At 33.3% G+C, this 19,832-nt stretch overlaps 1 protein-coding gene across 1 annotated transcript; it reads right to left on the bottom strand.

The window, feature by feature from the left end:
• Nucleotides 1-4,778: 4,778 nt before the first annotated feature.
• On the bottom strand, nucleotides 4,779-19,001 carry LBD19 (LOB domain-containing protein 19). Its single transcript, XM_028241831.2, has 2 exons — nucleotides 18,501-19,001; nucleotides 4,779-5,206 (listed from the first exon to the last, which is right to left on the bottom strand). The coding sequence occupies exons 1-2, from the start codon at nucleotides 18,795-18,797 to the stop codon at nucleotides 4,892-4,894; spliced, it is 612 nt and encodes a 203-aa protein (XP_028097632.2). The 5' UTR covers nucleotides 18,798-19,001; the 3' UTR covers nucleotides 4,779-4,891.
• Nucleotides 19,002-19,832: the final 831 nt, after the last annotated feature.

Raw genomic sequence — 19,832 nt, 5'->3', positions numbered from 1 at the left:
TGATGTGAACATTCACACAAATTTCAACATAAGAAAATAGATGTGAATGTTTATAGTTCATATTGTTTAGCACATGCAACACATCAACACCAAATATACCATCAAAACACATAGGTCTGTGAGAAGTATATCATTGATTTATATATATGTTGTCAAGTGTTTTCAACTACAAATTATCCAAAAAAAAAAAAAAAAACTAGCACAGTATTTTGGTATAGCTAGTGTTTGGTGGACAACCCCAACCATCAAACAACGGAGTTTGCCTCAAATAATCTAACTAAGGATCCCAGAACTTGGTGCTTGTTATCAATTTTACAAAGCCTGTAATGTTTGATTGATAATTGACATGCCACATGTCGATGTGGGTGTTTGCTCTCTAGAGGTATACTCTCTTCTTTGACATGATACTTCTCCCTCTTTCTCTTTGTGCAAAATTTAGATACAACATCTGTTACATTGGCATGAACAAATAGTAAGTGTTTATATGAACATTAAATTTGATTTCAATAGAATTGATAGGGTAGGCATGCAGATTGACATCAACACATCATTAGCCAGTGTGGATGTTCACATTTAACGATATTCATATAAGCAAAAGCAACAAAGATTTAGGTGATAAACATAATAATGTGAACATTCACATCATTAGAGATGCGAATATTCACATTACTGCTAGGGTATAAATAGGAGTGATCATACTGAATATTGATATTTACACATTCATATAATATTAGGTATGTCCATATATATAGAAGGAAATGTTAAAGTTCACATCAATATTTGATTATAACAATTCACAGTAAGACAATGATTATATGTACACATTTATAAGCAAATGACACCAATGTGAATATTCATAGTGGCTATAAACAACCAAACAACATGACAACATCACTCATTCATCAGCCACAAATCACATATTTTCAGTGTACACATGTGATATGAATATTAAGTGGACAAATATGAACAACATTCGTGTTCATAATGTCAATGTTCACATCAAAATCGAACTACAACTAGAAGAAACATTTTTATTTTGGGATTTGCTTGACTTAATGTTCACAATCATATAACAAATTTATTCAGGATATGGTCCGTATGTTAATGTTGACATCCTACGAACAACAACGATAATATCTGAAACAACGACAATTTTTTGTTTTCTTGGTAAAGCTACAAATTTGGGAGTTCACATTATTTTAACAATACCAACAACAACAAAAAGAGAGAAAATAACAGCAGCAACATGAACAATAAAGACCAAAAATAACAATGGCAACATGTGAGAAAGTTTGCATTGGGACAAAAAAAAAAAAAAAAATTTGATTACACAAAAAAGGGGGAAAAAATCCATATAATATTAGGTATGTCCATGTGTATAGAAGGGAATGTTAAAGTTCACATCAACATTTGGTTATAACCATTCACAGTAAGACAATGGTTATATATACACATTTATAAGCAAATGACACTAATGTGAATATTCATAGTGGCTATAAACAACCAAACAACATGACAACATCATTCATTCATTAATTGCAAACCACATATTTTCAGTGTACACATGTGATGTGAATATTAAGTGGACAAATATGAACAACATTCATGTTCACAATGTTAAGGTTTACATCAAAATCGAACTACAACTAGAATTTTTTTTTTTTATTTCGGGATTAACTTGACTCAATGTTTATAATCACATAATAAATTTATTCAGGACATGGTCCCCATATGAATGTTGACATCATGTGAACAACAACAACAATATCCAAAACGACGACAAATTTCTGTTTTCTAGGTAAAGCGACAAATTTGGGAGTTCACATCATTTCAACAATACCAACAACAACAAAAAGAGGAAAAATAACAGCAGCAACATAAACAACAAAGACCAAAAATAACAATGGCAACATGTGAGAAAGTTTGCATTGGGACAAAAAAAAATGTAATTTGATTACACAAAAAAAGGGAAAAAAAATTCATATAATATTAGGTATATCCATGTGTATAGAATGGAATGTTAAAGTTCACATCAACATTTTCTTACAACAATTCACAGTAAGACAATGATTATATGTACACATTTCTAAGCAAATAGCAACAATGTGAATATTTATAGTGGCTATAAACAACCAAACAACATGAAAACATCACCCATTCATTAACCACAAACATGTGATGTGAATATTAAGTAGACAAATATGAACAACATTCGTGTTCACAATGTCAAGGTTCACATCAAAATCGAACTACAACTAGAAGAAACGTTTTTATTTGGGGATTTTCTTGACACAATATTCACAATTATATAACAAATTTATTCAAGACATGGTCCCTATGTGAATGTTGACTTCATGTGAACAACAACAACAATATCCGAAACAACGCCAATTTTTTGTTTTCGAGAATAACCAACAAATTTAGGAGTTCACATCATTTCAACAATACCAACAACAACAAAAAAAGGGGGCAAAATAACAGCAACAACATGAACAACAAGGACAAAAAATAACAATGGCAACAGGTGAGAAAGTTTGCATTGGGACAAAAAAAATATAATTTGATTACACAAAAAAGGGAAAAAAAAAATGTGCTTACATTTGGTCCCCATATCGAGTTAATACACTCCGATAGATGCAAATGTTCACAAAGTGAAATACCGTTTCAAACATCGAATACGAAAAGTGATAAACACAGTAGTGAATGTTCACAAAGTGACTAATCAATTTACACATGTTATGAGTGTTCACAACATAATTAGATATACCAACATCATCTGACACAGGCAAGTTGGAGCATGATTCTTCGTTTTCATATGAATGTTCACTACTGTTAACAACGACAATATTAGGGGCAAGAACAATAACAATATGAAATTACACACATTGTATGAATAGAAATAAGGAATATGTGTGGAAGTTCATATTGGTGCAATTTGAATAGGACATTCACATGATCAAATAATACAACAACAACAAGAACATCTGCAACAATTGACTTGGCCCAACATATTGACTTCCCTGTGCATGTACACTACTGTTAACAACAATAATAGTTGGGGCAATAACAGTAATAAAAGTTCACATATTGAATAAATAAAAACAGGGGCTATTGTGGAAGTTCATATTGATGCAATTTCAATAGGACATTCACATGATTAAAACATACAACAACAACAACATCTGAAACAATTGGCTTAGCCCAACATATTGACTTCCCTGTGAATGTCCACTACTGTTAACAACAAAAATAGAAGGGGCAATAATAGTTATAATATGAAGTTCACACATTGAATGAATAAAATCATATACTATGAAGTTCACTACTATAGAAGTTCATATTGATGAAATGGGTATAAGAGATTCACATGATTAAAACATACAACAAGAACAACATCTGAAATAATTAGCTTGGCTCAACATTTTTCATTCCCATGTAAATGTTCACAGTTTTTGACAGCATAACGTAATTGCCACTGCATTATTTTTGGGTGAACAAAACCATATACTTGGGGATTGGGATTGAGGGGTTCACATTCACGATTAGGGCATGAACAATAAAAATATGAAGTTCCACACATTGTATGAATAGAAACAGGGGATATTGGAAGTTCACAATGGTGTAATTTGAACAAGAGATTTAAGGTTTACATACAAGGTTGGTGAGATTACTTACTCTTTTTGCCTATATCGACGGTTGGGTTGTCACAAATAGTCGTCGATGGTGATTTTGACGAAGATGAAACTTTAGGATGTTCACCAATGGTGATTTCCATGTTTCCGTAGACGGACAACGGAGGTATGACAAAGCCGACGATGAGATGTTGCGACGATGGGACAATGAGATGCATATGGGTGTGAGACGATATGGAATATGATTTTGGGTTTTCGGAAGGGTGGAGATACTGTGTGTGATTTTCTACAAAAAGAGAGGGGAAGAGGGACAATTATTTGATTCAAAAAGAGAAGGGAAGAGGAGAAGGGTGTTTTGGTCTTCTAATATAAAATAGGACCTAATGGAATAGTAAAAAACACTATGGGGTTTATGGAATAGGATTCTTAGAGAATGGATTTATTAAAAAAAGCTTCCTTTTATTATTTTGTTTATTTATTTATTTAGATGGAGTTTATTTATTTATTTTATAGGATCAAATTTTGCTAAAATTGTACTCCACAATTAGTATTAGTACTAGTTAATTGACCAAATATGTAATGAAATGCCGTTAAAAAGTTAAAGAATATATTTTTAATCTAAAAAAAAAATGCATATGTTATCTAAAATAATTACGATTCCTAAACATTTGTTTTCTAACATTAATATTAAGGTTAATCACAAAAAGATTGCTAAGAAATTAAATATTTTTGATTTGAATAACAAGTGGCCAATTAGAAATTGCCACATTATTTGAAATATAAGTTCCTACATAAATGGATGGAGGAAAACCATTTCGTAAAGTTTTTATGAATATGAAAGTTCTCAAAATGAACTCAAATTCTATAATTAATCACCCATTAAAGTCAACAGTTAGTACCTAACATAAAGAAGATGAAAAAATAGAAAAGAAAAGCTCCACATTTAAAAGTAGAAAATGACAAGATTTTCTTTTCGAGACAATTAAAATACAAAATGGTCATAAAAAATTATTAAAAAAAAGAACCATTGTTATATGCAATTTTCTTGGAAAATCAGTTGAAATCGTATCACTGCTTGCAATGTTCATGAATTGCTTATGTGGTGGCATTTGAAAACTACGAAGAAAAAAAAGAAAAAAAAGCAAATTGTAAAAAGTACATCTGATTCAAATTTAATGACAGTACAAGAAAGAGTAATAGTGCTAGACAATGTCGCAAGACAGAAAAAAAGAGTTGAGTTTGATCAAACTGTTAAATTTTCAATGCGAACTTGAAGGTCGAAATTTTACTCCTCCAGGCAAGTACCTAGACACAAATTCACGAGCTAACGCTTGAAGTTCATCATCACCACCCTCAATTTCTTGATCCATAGGATTACAAAAACTAACCAATTCCATTGATGTCGAAGGATCAAAATTAGTAGTCGATGCATTAGAATTAGACGCAAAGTCAGATGATGATTGAAGATTTTCTGTTGAAGGGCGTCCTGGTGGTTGAGGAGGTGGCGGAGGGAGAAACTGCAACATAGAGAGTCGAGCTTGAATGTATGCTAACTCTGCTTGCAAATTAACTACCTACATACACAGAACAAAATAGTTATGTTGCAAAAACATCACTTGCCATTGTTTCTGGAAATATTATCTATATATACTATCTATCTACACTATTATAAAAAGTCAGCTATTGAGTTAGTGTGGCCATCACAGATTCTCATTTTCTGAAAACACCTTTCACTATGCAAGTACTATCAATCTGCTTCAAATAACTGCTATTCGCAAATTCAATTGCTTCAGATTCATTTTTATTTTTATTTTTATAGAACTGCCAAGTCTTTAGTATTTAATAAGACATTCCGTGTGTTAAGAGTTGATATAGAATTTATGTTAGATAACTAGAGTCTAAAAGTCTGAACAGTCATTTGGTTAAGTTCAATGTGTCTTGGTGCATGTGATGTGCAAGTACATGAATGTGTAGGTTAAGGTACATGTATGGTTTATAAGCCTCTATTTATCCAAGTCCTCTATATAAAGAGGCTAGTGATTATTGTATCAACAAGAAAGACAAAACAAAGGAAGTTTGAATATATAGAGTTTGATGAAGGTATTTGAGTCTTCTTAGGAGCACTATATGGCCTTCGAGTCGCACATCTCCACAAGTTTTGTTTTATTTTAAGAGTGAGTTATGTTTTATTATTGTCAATATCTACCATATTTGCTAGAGTCCATAAATATAGTGAAAGTTTTTAATCAGAACTGAATTCTTGTATAGTTTCAACACAATGACCCAAAAAAAAAAAAGAAAAAAAAAAGACGTGGTGGTTATTGCTAGCTACATACACAATTGTTTTCCTTATCACATAAAGCCAATCCAAAAAGTAAAAAACAAAAGCCAAAATAAAAAAAAACAGCTTTCACATGGGTAAATATGATCACATTAAATTCCTCCTATACCAAGTGGGGTAAATTTAATTTCCTTATCCTTTGTTTGTCCTATTAATTAAACTTGCATTATAAACATCATACATACTGTCCAATGATAAGGAACTATCATAATTGTTCCCGAAAAAAGAAAAAAAACATCATACATCCCAAAAAACAACCTATCATGGTAATAAAGGAACAAAAGCACTTAGAAAATTGAATGTATGCTCCAATTTTAGCACATATTTCTATTTTATACACATGCATATTGTATGTATGTACGTATGGTGTCTTTCCATTCGAATGTGTATGCCATGCCACTGTGGTGGTGTGGGACTACGGAAGTATTTGGAAAATGACTTTTTTTATTGACTTTATTTTTTACGAAAAATGTGTAAAAAAATACATAGTGATTTGACAAATTATAGTAATTTTTTTGACTTTTTTATTGTTTTAGTCTCTCTCTAAATGGGGCCTAAGATAAGGTAATTTAGTGCACATACTCCTATTATAGTACACTGTAGAATTACATTATTTTCATGTGTTTTTAGCGGAAAAAAGAATAAGAAGAAATCCTTGTAGATATGCCGAGTGTAATGAAATAAAAAATGAAAGTAAAACAAAAGCAATATAAGAACACGAAGATGTAGCTCAACAATAAATCTACGTTAATGGATGAAGAACGGCAGAGGGTTTTACTATCAAAGAAGGAGAAATTACAAAGAACAACTACCTCTTTCAAAGTCGTTTATAACAAGAATATTTTACTTAAATCTTAGAATAACCCATAACATATAGCAATAGAGGCCGCAGGTGGTGGTTATGGAGTATTCTCGGCCGGTGTGGTTTTGTTTGTTTAGCAGTTCGGGTGTGGGCTTTGGGAGGTGGGAGCTGCAGCAGTTAGGGGTGGCGTGGGCAGCAGCTAAGGAGTGGTTGTAGCAATAGAGGCTGCAGCAGAGGCGTGAGGGGTAGGCCTTGGCAGAGGAGTTGTCTGATCAGCAGAGGAGTGGGCCTTGGCAGAGGAGTTGTTTGATTAGATGTTGTTTTGGTTTGGTTCGGGCTGCTTTGGTTGTCTTGGTTTAGTTTTGTTTTGTTTGGTTTAGGTGTTTTGGTGGGTTGATTGTGTGTGGGTTCATGTTTTTTAATTTTTCTAGTTAAGTTCTTCTTAACTTTTTTATTTAAAAAATCGAGAGGCTTAGGGGTTGGTTGTATGGATGCGTATAGCAGTAGTAGGAGTATCTTTATACTTCCGAAACTCTTTCGATGCATGCCATCTTCCTGTACTTTTAATTTCATACTGTTAAATGAAATTTTTCTTTGCTGATCAAAAAAAAATATACGACGATCCAAATAGAATAAGAACCGAGTCAAACATAGCCATTTGACCATCAATCAGATTGTGCGGATCAATCAAGAGTCATAACCACAAATCGAGTAGAATAGTAGATACCCACAACATGAAGCAAGTCGGAAAGGATAGTACCAAGTGGTACCATTGAAATTCTGCTAATATTCTTATCCCAACTCAATGATCCATCAATAAACTAATATGTACTATGCATCATGAACATTATAATAAGCTTGAAGATAAGGACAAAGTAGAAAGTTGGTGTGTATAAATATAACCATCTTAATCACACCATGTTGAAAGCACTTATTCAGTTAGCTAGAAGAATGCATAATATTATTGTCCAACTGTAAATTTTTTATTTTTTATTTTTTATAATTATCTTTGTTTGAAGAAAAGTTATTCGCAAATAGAACTTTTATACAAAATAGTCTATTAGAATGATGTGTTAATGGCAGTTTGGAAATAAAAAGACACTTTCATGAATCTTTGATTTAAAACTATTAGCTCTACCTTTATTCTTTGGATCTCCCAATTCTTTGAACACCCACCCTAAATCCTAAATTTTAATACTATCTCTTTTAACACTCCATCTATTACCAAATTTATCCATATTTATAATATCATCACCCAAGTTATGCACATCCATCTCATTTGCGTTCCCTCTCCATCAGTAAACGATGAACGTCGGTTCCTCTCCTCCAACAAACTGAAGAACGACAGTTTTCTTTCTCTTTGATTTATTTGAAACCCTAAACTCATTAACAGTGAAAACACCATTGCATCTTGTCTGAAACTGAATGACGTTTCTTTGACTTTATACCATTGCATTTCTTCTTCAAACTCATATGGAACTGAGGAGAAGAGTCGTCAAAAATCTATCTTCCAATATATCAGGGAAAAAACCCTTAATTGAATGACAACTAGGTAAAAAACCTACAAACGGGAGCCGTTCAACATACTAATGCTAAACAAAACATTACTATTCGGAACTCACCTTCCAAACTAAATATTTTTGTTTAGTACTGTGTTGCGAACATAACTTTAAAAGTCGGCAAACCAATACCGAATAACCTCAAACAATAGAACAATAATCGAAAATGACAAAGAATCATTAATTTAAGGATCGAGAAGATAGATAAACTTACCATTGTAACGACAACCTCATTCGAGTTGTTGTCATCGTCCTTTATTGCTGGACTAATCTAATAATTTCAGCTCACAGTGACAATGATTTTTAGTTTAGGGTTTAGGGTGGTGATGAGAAGATGAACACTGTTTAGAATTTAGGTTGGTGAATGGTCTTTGTCGAATGGTTTGGTGGGAATGAAGGTGGAGGTGGGTATACAATATTGTAGAGTATGATTCTAATTGTTTTCATTTGGAGGGTGGGTGTTCCATTGGAGATTGTCCTTCATTATAATTTTATTTCAAATTATAATTGTAATAAAAAAAAGTTAAAATTACGGAGTCCAGAGAATAAAGGTAAGTACTAATAACAATCTACTCAGTTCAAATTTTATGTATAACATTTCTATTTGTATATTTTGTTTGAATTCCATACGGTAGTCAATGCTAAGCAGTTATTGGAATCTTACCTAATTAAAGGGAGTTGTTGGTGTTTTTCTTCCCAATGAACATTGATGTGGAAAAATGAACTTTAAACAACAATGTAATGTTCCTTCAAAATTCAAAATTCAAAATTTAAAAAAAAAAAAAAAAACAGCAATGTAATGTCTAAAGTAGGGATGGTCATTATAGTTTGATCTGCGGGGTCTGTCCATATCCATTCCGAACGAGGTAGATTTATCCGACTAGACACTTATGCAGGCGGGGGAGGGTATCACCTCTCCTAATCCAATCCCGACCCAATATAGTTAATAATATATATGTATATATAATATAATTAGATATAAGAAAGTAATACTAAAAGTCTGTAACTTTATTTAAATATAAATAAATAAGAAACCAAACTATCATCCCCTTATTTTGTTATAGGAAATTGTTTAGTGTGTTAAAGATTTAAATGGTTCTTAATTTTTTTAGTAATTTGAAATGTGGTCGGATATCCGTGGGTATCGGGTATTTGTGGGGTAGGAATGGAGTTGAATTTTTTTTACCTATAGCGGGATTGGGACGGGGACGGGGGCGGAGGTGGGGTTTGAAAGTGAGAGCGGAGGCAGGGAATGACAAATCTGTCCCACGCCCATCCCTAGTCTAAAGAAAATCAGCAAGTTTTAAAATATTCGTTTCTTTAGTTGCCAATGAAATGGTTATAATTACAAATACAAATAAAATATGAGATATTAGTAATTTCGGGCCGCCTAACATTATTGGAGTCCAAAACTTTGTTAAAGACATGATCATACTGATTGGTCTCTTTTTTTAATATTTATTTTATATATTTTTATTTTTGATCTAGAGCAAAAGGGTGATCATATTTACAAGTAATATTCAACAGAGATTTATTGACCAGTTGAGTTCATAAAAAAATAAAACAAAATAAAAAATTCATAGATAATTCCTACATATGTCTTCTCAAATTCTACCATAAAGACAATCTCGTGAACTAAACAACTATTTTTAATCGTGATAAGACAATTCTTAATGTTATAACCAATAATATGTAGTACTTGGAGATGTTTATAAATCTAAACCATATTAATATAGGAAAGTTTTCTATGTATAAGACACTCTCATAATTAATCAAAACTAATTAGTATAATAAGTCCACAGTCTTCCACAGTTACCCTTGCTAGTGAGCATTGAATTTGATCCACCTATACTATATGGTCGTTTTATATTATTAATATATAATATATAATACATATATAAACATGTCTAGATATATATCCCATAAAAGAAGATTGAGTACTGAATTTAGTGAAGCCACAAAGTCAAAAGTACAAAACATTTTAAATGGTGTTCTCTTCTCGAGTTGCTAAAGTTATTCTACTTGGTAGCCCCGGCAAGCAACAAAGACCCTTTAAAGTCCATAATCGTCCACCAATTCATGCCATTGGCGGCTCTCTCTCTCTCTCTCTCTCTCTCTCTCTCTCTCTCTCTCTCTTAGTGTGTGTAAAATGCGCATGTTAGCATGCATGGCTTGGCACAATTTTCTTTTAAAATTAATATAATTATAAGAAAAATTACAAATTAAAAGAAACTAATTGTTAAAAGGACAAATTGTGACAGCAATCTCTCTATTTTGGTCTTCATATCGTTTTGGTCCTTATAATTTTAATTGAATCGATTTTGACTTTAAACTTATGATTTTGTTTTAATTTGGTCAAATTAATTATAACTCTTAGTATTTTTTAATAAAAAATATGTACATGAGTGACATATGTCATATTTTTTAGAGTAAAATTATAGATTTATTAAACTTACTGAGTTAAATTTAACCAATTTAGTAATTATTTTTCATCAAAAATACTAACGGCATTATCAATTGGATCAAGATGGCCCAAAATTTAAAATTGAAGGTCAAAATTGAACCAATTAAAAATTAAGGGATAAAAATGACATAAGGGGCAGAATGTAGAGACCAACAGTGTAATTTGCTATTGTTAAAATATGGAGGTATAAATAGATCTATATCCTGATGTAAATCAAAATTATGAATTATGTTCTTTTTATTTCTTATGGATTTGCAATTTTTCCAAGAAAACCTAATAGTCATACTTTTTAAAATAAAAATAAAAAACTCGACCATCCTACTTATGAGAATACAATAAGGTTGTTAAAATAATGATCCCAGGTAGAATTATTAGGAAACACTCGTGAATCTTATTGAGAATCATACAACTTTACTTTCAATATTGCAATATAATTTTACACAATTTTATAAATAAAATCGTAGTCATTTTAGATTTTATAAAATTTAATATCCTATGTGATTCGGAATACAGATCCCACTTCTACCTCTGTAAGTTTCCTTTTATTATGTTCTCTTTTTATTGAAAAAAAAAAAGGAAAAGAAGAAGAAGAAGAAGAAGAAACAAGGAAAATAAAAAAAATAAAATAAAAATTGACCATTCTAAAGAATACTCAAAGACCTAGACCACTTGGCCAGACTTCCAAGTTCCAAGTTACTTCCTTTATCAATAAACTCAACTTCACTCAGTTAGAGGTAGAAAGACGAGCCTAAGAACAAGTCAACTAAAAAACCTTCATTAGCTTCAATGAAATTCATCAATAGTTCTACAGGTTTATTAAACAATTAGGGAGAAGAGAACATAAAGGAGAAGGTGCATTAGCATGACCAACAGTTAAGTTTTATACCATTGGATTGTTTTGAGAAATTAGTTTAAAGTTAATTTTTTGACATTTCTTTTAAAAAATGTATAAAAAAATAAAGAGGCTATATGACTCAAAATAAGTTTAAAGTCAAAATTAATCCATCTTTCCAAATTAGCCGATTTCTTTATTTTGGATTTTCACTTGGTATCATGTAAGCTAAAGAAGCAAGTAATAACCACCGTTAAATGAAAAGACAATGGTTGAAAGCTCTAGGTATAGAGCAATTTACATGGTGTATATATACACCTTTAGAACTAGTTACAATCAGTTACTAATAACAGAGTTAGAAACTAATTCGGGTATAGACTATAACAAACTCTAACTGACTGATGGAGGAGATACTGTGTGTGCATCTGCAGGAGGAGTAATACTGCAGCTATCCTGATTATCTGGTATAGGTGATATCTTATCAAGCCCCGGCAAGCTGATGGGGTGATGAAACTCCATGAGCTTGGATTTGAGATAAGAAAACCGGCCAACAGACAAGGGTTTAGTGAAGATATCCGCTAACTGATCGGTGGTAGGAATGTATTGCAAATGCAATTGTTTAGCAAGAACTTTGTCACGAATGAAGTGACAATCAACTTCTATATGCTTTGACCGAGAATGAAACACCGGATTATTTGCGAGAGCAATGGCGGAGACATTGTCACACCAAAGGATAGGAAGAGTAGGAAGAGGAATGTCAAGATCATGTAGGAGCATAAGTATCCAGGTGAGCTCAGCAGTGGTGTGAGCAAGGGCTCGATACTCGGCCTCAGTAGAACTTCGAGAAACAGTAGCCTGTTTCTTGGCAGACCACGATATAAGATTGGAACCCAAGAAAATACAATAACCAGAGGTAGACTTGCGGTCAAGAACATCCCCGGCCCAATTGGAGTCAGAAAAGGCATGAACATCAAATGTACTAGGAGAAAACTGTAAACCATGATGAAGGGTGCCTTTGACAAAGCGAAGAAGGCGCTTAACAGCAGAGAAATGGCCATTGGTAGAGGCATGCATATGTTGGCAACATTGATTAACGGCAAGAGATAAATCCGGCCTGGTAATGGTAAGATATTGCAAAGCTCCCACCAAACTTCGATAGAGAGTAGGATTAGAATAAGGAGCTGTAGAATGAGGCTGAAAAGTAGGTTTAACAGCAAGAGGAGAAGAACACGGCTTGCAATCAGATAAACCAGCCTTAGTGAGAATGTCTTGAGCATATTTTTGCTGGGATAAAAAATAGCCAGAAGAGGGAGAACCATGGATAGAAATACCAAGGAAATAGGAGATATTTCCTAATTCTTTCATGGAAAACACTTGATGCATCTTTGTAATAAGGGATTGAAGATGAGAAGAATCATTGCCAGTAAGCAAAATGTCATCGACATAAACCAGAAGAATAGTGAGAGTGGTAGGAGTCTTCTGAATAAACAAAGAGGAATCACATTTACTGTTGAAAAATCCCTGAGATAAGAGAAATGCTGAAAAAGTGGAGTACCAAGCCCGGGGGGCCTGCTTGAGGCCATATAAAGCCTTGTGAAGCTTACAAACATGAGTTGGTGCAGAGGAAGACACAAAACCAGGGGGTTGAAGCATAAACACCTCTTCTTCAAGCAAACCATGCAGAAAGGCATTAGAAATATCCAATTGTTTCAAAGGCCAGTGATGATGAAGAGCCAAACACAAGAGAATGCGAATAGTAGGTTGTTTGGCAACGGGACTGAAAGTCTCTTGAAAATCAATACCATGTTGTTGAAGATACCCCTTAGCCACCAACCGGGCTTTGTGTCGGGCAATACTACCATCGGAATTTCTCTTAATTTTAAAGACCCAACGGCAGCCGATAGCTTGTTTGTCAGAAGGCAAAGACACAAGAGACCAAGTATGTTGAGTATGCAAGGCATTCATTTCTTCTTGCATAGCCTGAAGCCAAATAGGGGATAAAAGAGCCTCTTTATAGGAGGGTGGTTCAGTATCAACAAAGGGAAAAGAAGAAGTAGGCTTTGAGGCTGGTGTGAAGGCTGAAAAAGAAGCTTTAAACCGAGTGATCATAGGATGAGAATTAAGAGTTGGAGGTGGAGGATGTAAAGGAAGTGGAATGGTAATGGACTGGATAGGGATAGGCGGCTGCAGAGGAACAGAGGAAACATGGGAAGCTGGGGCAGCATGAGGCTGGCTTGGTGCAGACCCGTGCCGCAGACCAGCAGAAGGCAGAGGAACAGAATGGGGCGGCAGAGCAGCAGAGCTGGGTGGCAGCAGAGGAGAAACAGCAGTGTGAGGCTGCGGACCAGGAGGCTGGGCAGCAGAAGGCAGAGAAGCAGATCTGGGATGATGAGAAATAGAACGGAGCTGCCTAGAAGGCAAAGGAGGAGAAGACCAAAAAAACTGATGTAAAGAAGACAAAGAAGAAGATGCAGGTATAGACTGAGAAAGAGTATGAAAAGGGAAACAAGATTCATTAAAATGAACATGCCTAGAAAGATACACACGACCTGTAAGAGGGTCTAAACACCTGTAACCTTTGGCAAATGGATGATATCCTAAGAAGACACAAGACATAGAGCGAGGTTGAAGCTTATGAGTTACATAAGGCTTGAGCCAAGGGAAACATTGACATCCAAAAACTCGAAGATGAGAGTAATCAGGAATGGAGTGAAACAACAACTCAAAAGGAGATTTATGAGCTAGCTGAGAAGAAGGCAACCTGTTGATTAAAAAAGTAGCCACAGCAATAGCATCAAACCAGTACTTAAGAGGCATAGAAGCATGATGTAATAATGCAATAGTGGTATCAACTATATGCCTATGCTTTCTCTCGGCAACACCATTCTGAGAGGGTGTGTAAGGACAAGAATGCTGATGAACAATACCCTCGGAAGCAAGAAAATGAGTCATTTTGTTATTAAAAAATTCAGTGCCACCATCTGTTCGCAGAATTTGTAAAGGAGTCTGAAATTGTTTTTCCACATAGGCTTTAAACTCAATGAATTTGGAATAAACCTCACTCTTAAAAGATAAAGGATAAAGCCAAGTGAATTTGGAAAAATCATCCACAAAAAGTACATAAAATTTGTAAGAAGAAGCAGGCTGAAAAGGCCCCCATACATCACTATGAATTAAGGAAAGAGGTTGATTGCTAGTGGAATTAGACAAATGAAAAGGAAGCATATGGCTTTTAGCAACACAACAGTCAACACAATTTGAAGAGACTGTCTTATGTGCAACATTATTAGAAACAAACTTCAAATACTTCCTAAGATGAGACAATTTCAGTGAACTTGGATGACCAAGTCTATTATGCCAAATGTCCTCAGTAGCAGAGGCTGAGGAATGAGTAGAACTAAGATGAGCTTGTGGACAACATGCAGCAGCAGATGAAGATGGAAGGAAATGATAGAGACCATTGATGTTAGTTCCTTTGTGAAGCACTCTCTTCGAATGCTTGTCCTGAATCACAAAGTTAGCATCATCAAATGTAATAAAACAATTGTTATCTCTGGCTAATTTGTGAACAGAAAGCAGATTTGAAGAAATAGAAGAAGTGTGAAGAAGAGTGTTTAATTTGAAAGAATGGTGAGGAGTAGGTAAAAGCCCTTTACCAGTGTGATGAATTGGTATAGAATTACCATTTCCAATAGTAATTTGATCAGAACCTTGGTAAGGTTGGTAGCAACTCAAATTACTCATATCATTGGTAATGTGATCAGTGGCCGCAGAATCAAGGTACCAAGGCACTTGTGCAGTAGATGAATCTGTAACCGAAGCAGTGGAAGAAGCCACAAATGCTTTGGAGTGTTGAGCAGATGGTGTGGAGGAGGAACTAGGAGAAGAATGAAATTGAGAATCCATTCTATACCAACAATCAATGGCTATATGACCAAAACCTCCACAGATTTGACATTGAGATGGAGGAAAAAACGATCTGCCGCGTCCGCGATTAGCACCACCTCTATTATAATGATAGCCTCTAGACTGAAACCGTCCACCTCTAGTACCTCGAGACTGAGATCTACCTCCTCTGTAACCAGAACCACGAGATGAAGAGTTGCCTTTAATAGAGGAGAAGGCAACTGTTGGATCAGAAGAAGACTTCTTGAGTTTAGCCTCCATATGAATCTCTTCAGAACAAAGAAGAGAAGACACCTCTTCCATAGTAATAAAACCAGATCTGGCTCGAATGGAAGTAGCAAATGCATCATACTCATCAGGTAATCCGTTAAGAGTTATCAACACTAAATCTTCATCGTCGATTAACACCGAAACAAGAGCTAACTGATCAATTACTTCTCTGATTTTTCCAAGATAGACAGTCATTGAATCAGTTTTCTTAGAAATACTATTCAATTGGTTCTTCAATTGATGAACATGAGATCGTGAAAAGGAAGTGTAACGCTGATGCAAGACAGACCATACTTCAGAACAATGATTACAGTTTAAAACCGTGGAGTATATAGATGGAGAAAGAGTAGCAGTCATGCAACTCAACAGATATGCATCAACACGATTCCATTTCACTCGATCTGGATTGGAAACACTCTTACCTGAATCATCAAGAACAGTTAATGGTGGACATGAACTTGGATCATCAACATATCCAAGAAGTTCTGTAGCTCGCAGAATTTTCTGCCATTGTGATTTCCAAATCACAAAATTTGATGTATCAAGTTTAACTGTAACAAAGGAGGATAGATTGGAAAGAAGCAAAGAGAGATCTGGTGGAAGTGTAAATTCAGAACTCGAAGCAGCCATGGATGCTTGTGCTCGGAGGAGCTCAAAGCTCTGATACCATGATGAAAGATTGAATTATGTTATTCAAATCACAATTACAGTAAAGCAATTTACATGGTGTATATATACACCTTTAGAACTAGTTACAATCAGTTACTAATAACAGAGTTAGAAACTAATTCGGGTATAGACTATAACAAACTCTAACTGACTGATGGAGGAGATACTGTGTGTGCATCTGCAGGAGGAGTAATACTGCAGCTATCCTGATCATCTGGTATAGGTGATATCTTATCAGAGCTCTATACATGTAGAATTGAAAAAAAAAATTCAAAACATCACATTAATAGATGAATTTCACCCCTAAGACTCTTTTAGAACTCTTATTTTAGAATCCTCAGACGTTTCTGCATATGAAAACTAGCATTGCACACAACCCTAGGCGTAAGGTAGCACGATTTGCACAAACTTTATAGTTCTTTATCTACTTGCTAGCCTGTTCTTCTAAATTAAAACCAATCCACCGGTCTTTTGAAAAATTGATTAAAAGTTAATATTTTTGACTTTTTTTATTTATTTTATCTTTTAATAGTGAAAAATGTAAGAGATAATGTGATCTAAAATAAGTTAAAAGCTAAAAGTTAGCTTTTAACCATGTTGCCAAATGACCCCACAATTTCTAGTAAATTATATCTGAAGCCTCGTTTGGCAATATCACTTTTTAGTTTAAAAGTCAAAAAGTGACTAAAAAAATCAAAAAGCAAACAACTTGTACTAAAAAGTCAAAGATTTTTTTTTTCTTTCTATTTTTTACACATATTTTCATAAAAAAACTAAAAAGTCATCCTAAACATATTAATTTTTTTTTACATCATATTTTAGTCAAAAAATCAAAATGTTATTAAAAAAACATGTTCCCAAACGAGACCTAAGTTTTAGCCAAAAATCTAAAAAGTCACTATAAGTTATCACATTACTCTTTTTACTTTTTTACACATATTTTTATAAAAAATTAAAAAATTACTGAAATAATTTGTTCCTAAACCAGGCCTTAAATTCACATGGACTGAATTATTAGGGTTTTAATTGGGCAAGCTACTAGCACGTGCTGCAAACAAATGTACACCCGGTGTACGTTGGTATAATTACAATTGTAACCATAAATTTATTTTAAAAAATTTGAAATGGGAAGATGTGATTTATTCTCATTATTAAGTTTAAATCTACCCTGTAAACGAAAATACTTAGAGACATATGAAAACTTTCAATTTGACCTATAATAATGTAATATGATAAGTGTCAATTTTTAATTTGTCACATACTCAATAATATAAGGGCCCAATTCTTACCACATTATTATAGGTGAATTTGTAAAACGTATAAAAAATTATTATTATAGGTGAATTTGTAAAACGTATAAAAAATAGAGAGGTGATATGATTAAAAAAAACTAAAAAAAATCAATAAATTAGCTCTTAACTTAGTTGCCAAAAGAGGCTTTATTATAAACTAAAAATTGAAAATAAAAAAAGAAGCCAACATTATTTATTTTCCAATTTTTGTATAACAATTTTTTTTTTAGTTTATTTAAATTATTTTTAACTAATAAATTATGAACAGAGGTGCACAAAACAGTCAAATACAAACTCTCAAAATATTTATAAAAAAAAAAAACTAAACAACACAAATAAATTATACCAAACAGATTCTGATCATAATTTATTTTAATTTTAGAGTTTGTATCAAACTGTTTAATGCAGTTTCGACTTAGCAAAAATAACTTGAATAAGTTAAAAAAAAAACTAATTATTGAAAGATAATTTTAGCTTATACTTTTTAATTATCAGCTCAGCTTAAAAAAAAATCTACTAAACAAGCCATTATCCTAAAAACAAGCAAAATAGTTGCATATATTCTTACACGCATGGATGTGTCAAGTAATACTAGAAATCCATTTATGGTTCTTCTGTTAAAATAAAAATAAAAACTCAAAGCGCACGTTAGCATGAAAATTCACAGACCAAAAAAAAATAAAAATAAAAATAATGCGGTAATACCAAACCAAGACTCTGATAAATTGTATACCTGTTGTTGGAGAGTGAAGATGTGACCAACACAGCCATAAACAGGGTCTCTAACCCTAGCCAGAGCCTCGTAACAAAGCGTAATGGCGGCGTCGAGCCTCTTATTCGCCGGAATTCTGAGCAACATCTTGGACGCATTGCTAGCTCCGAACACTTTGTGCACTGCTGCAAAGTAAGCCGAGCCTTGTTCCGAGTCGAAATAGGGTGCAAATACGCACCCTTTTACACACTTTCTCCTCAGGAACTTGCAGGCACCGCAAGGCCCACCACCACCTCCACCTCCATTATTGCTACTCATCTCTCCCTCTCTCTCTTCTATATATCTTTGTGTTTCTCTCTCTAGAGAGAGATTATATGTTCTTCTGCTGCTAAGTGTTTGCTTTGTGAGGAGGGGAGAGAGAGAGAGAGAGGGGAGAGAAAGAAAGATTGGTGAAAATTTGGGAGTATTTAGAGGGAGAAAAGATGGGTTGGTTTGGGATTAAGAAAATGTGCAGCTATTGGTGGATGGTGGTGGGTCATTAATATTATATATATATATGTAGGGCTTAAATTGTGGATGCATGTATAGTAAAATAATATTTGTTATGTATATTTTCGACATTTCTATAGTTTCAAAAAATGTCTCACAAAAATCCTTAGAAAATATATATAATAGTTGAGATTAATTTTATGTTTAGACCTTATTATAGACGGAATAAATCTTAATCATATATTATTGTTCTATTTCAATTCTTGGTATATATGTTTGAGTCATAGATTTTAAGTATATTTATATAATAAATATTATGTGTATATGTTGTGCTTATTCTATTTAAAAGAAAATATATATGAATTTATGTGACTGTGATTAACAGGATCTTTGAAAAATAATAAAATCCATTATCCTATATGAAAAGCGCCGAAAATATTTTTAAAAAATGATAAAATATTCGAAAGTTATATAACAAGGCTTGTATTTTGGGAGTCCAAATTTGTTAATTGTGGGTGAACATGATCATCTAATTGGTTATTATTATTATTATTAGAATTCACTTCTTTAAGTGGGGGTTTTCTATTTTTGGAAGTTTCAAGTAGGATTGTGTTCAAAATTTTAGATGTCATAAAAGTGAATTAATAATTTAATTTTTTTTTATAAGCATATGCATGAAAATTAAGCATAGGATTTTAAGTGTTTAATCTTTTGTCACCAAAACATTTTGTCATCATACAATTATATAGGCTTATTTTGTTATAATCAGCTTTTTGGTGAAAAGTTATTTATAAGTAACTTTTTTGTGAGAGAGGAAGTGAGTTATAATCTGGGAAGTGGATTATAACTCACTTCTCAAAATAG

Source organism: Camellia sinensis, chromosome 5 (genome assembly GCF_055761805.1).
Source record: "Camellia sinensis isolate YWXY chromosome 5, ASM5576180v1, whole genome shotgun sequence".
Lineage (NCBI taxonomy): Eukaryota > Viridiplantae > Streptophyta > Magnoliopsida > Ericales > Theaceae > Camellia > Camellia sinensis.
This window is presented reverse-complemented; position numbering and strand designations above follow the sequence as displayed.

Coding starts and splice junctions, on each gene's coding strand:
- LBD19 (XM_028241831.2), bottom strand. CDS start 18,797: ATGAGTAGCAATAATGGAGGTGGAGGTGGTGGTGGGCCTTGCGGTGCC. Junction 5,207..18,500: donor TCTTCACTCTCCAACAACAG/GTATACAATTTA, acceptor CTGTGTATGTAG/GTAGTTAATTTGCAAGCAGA.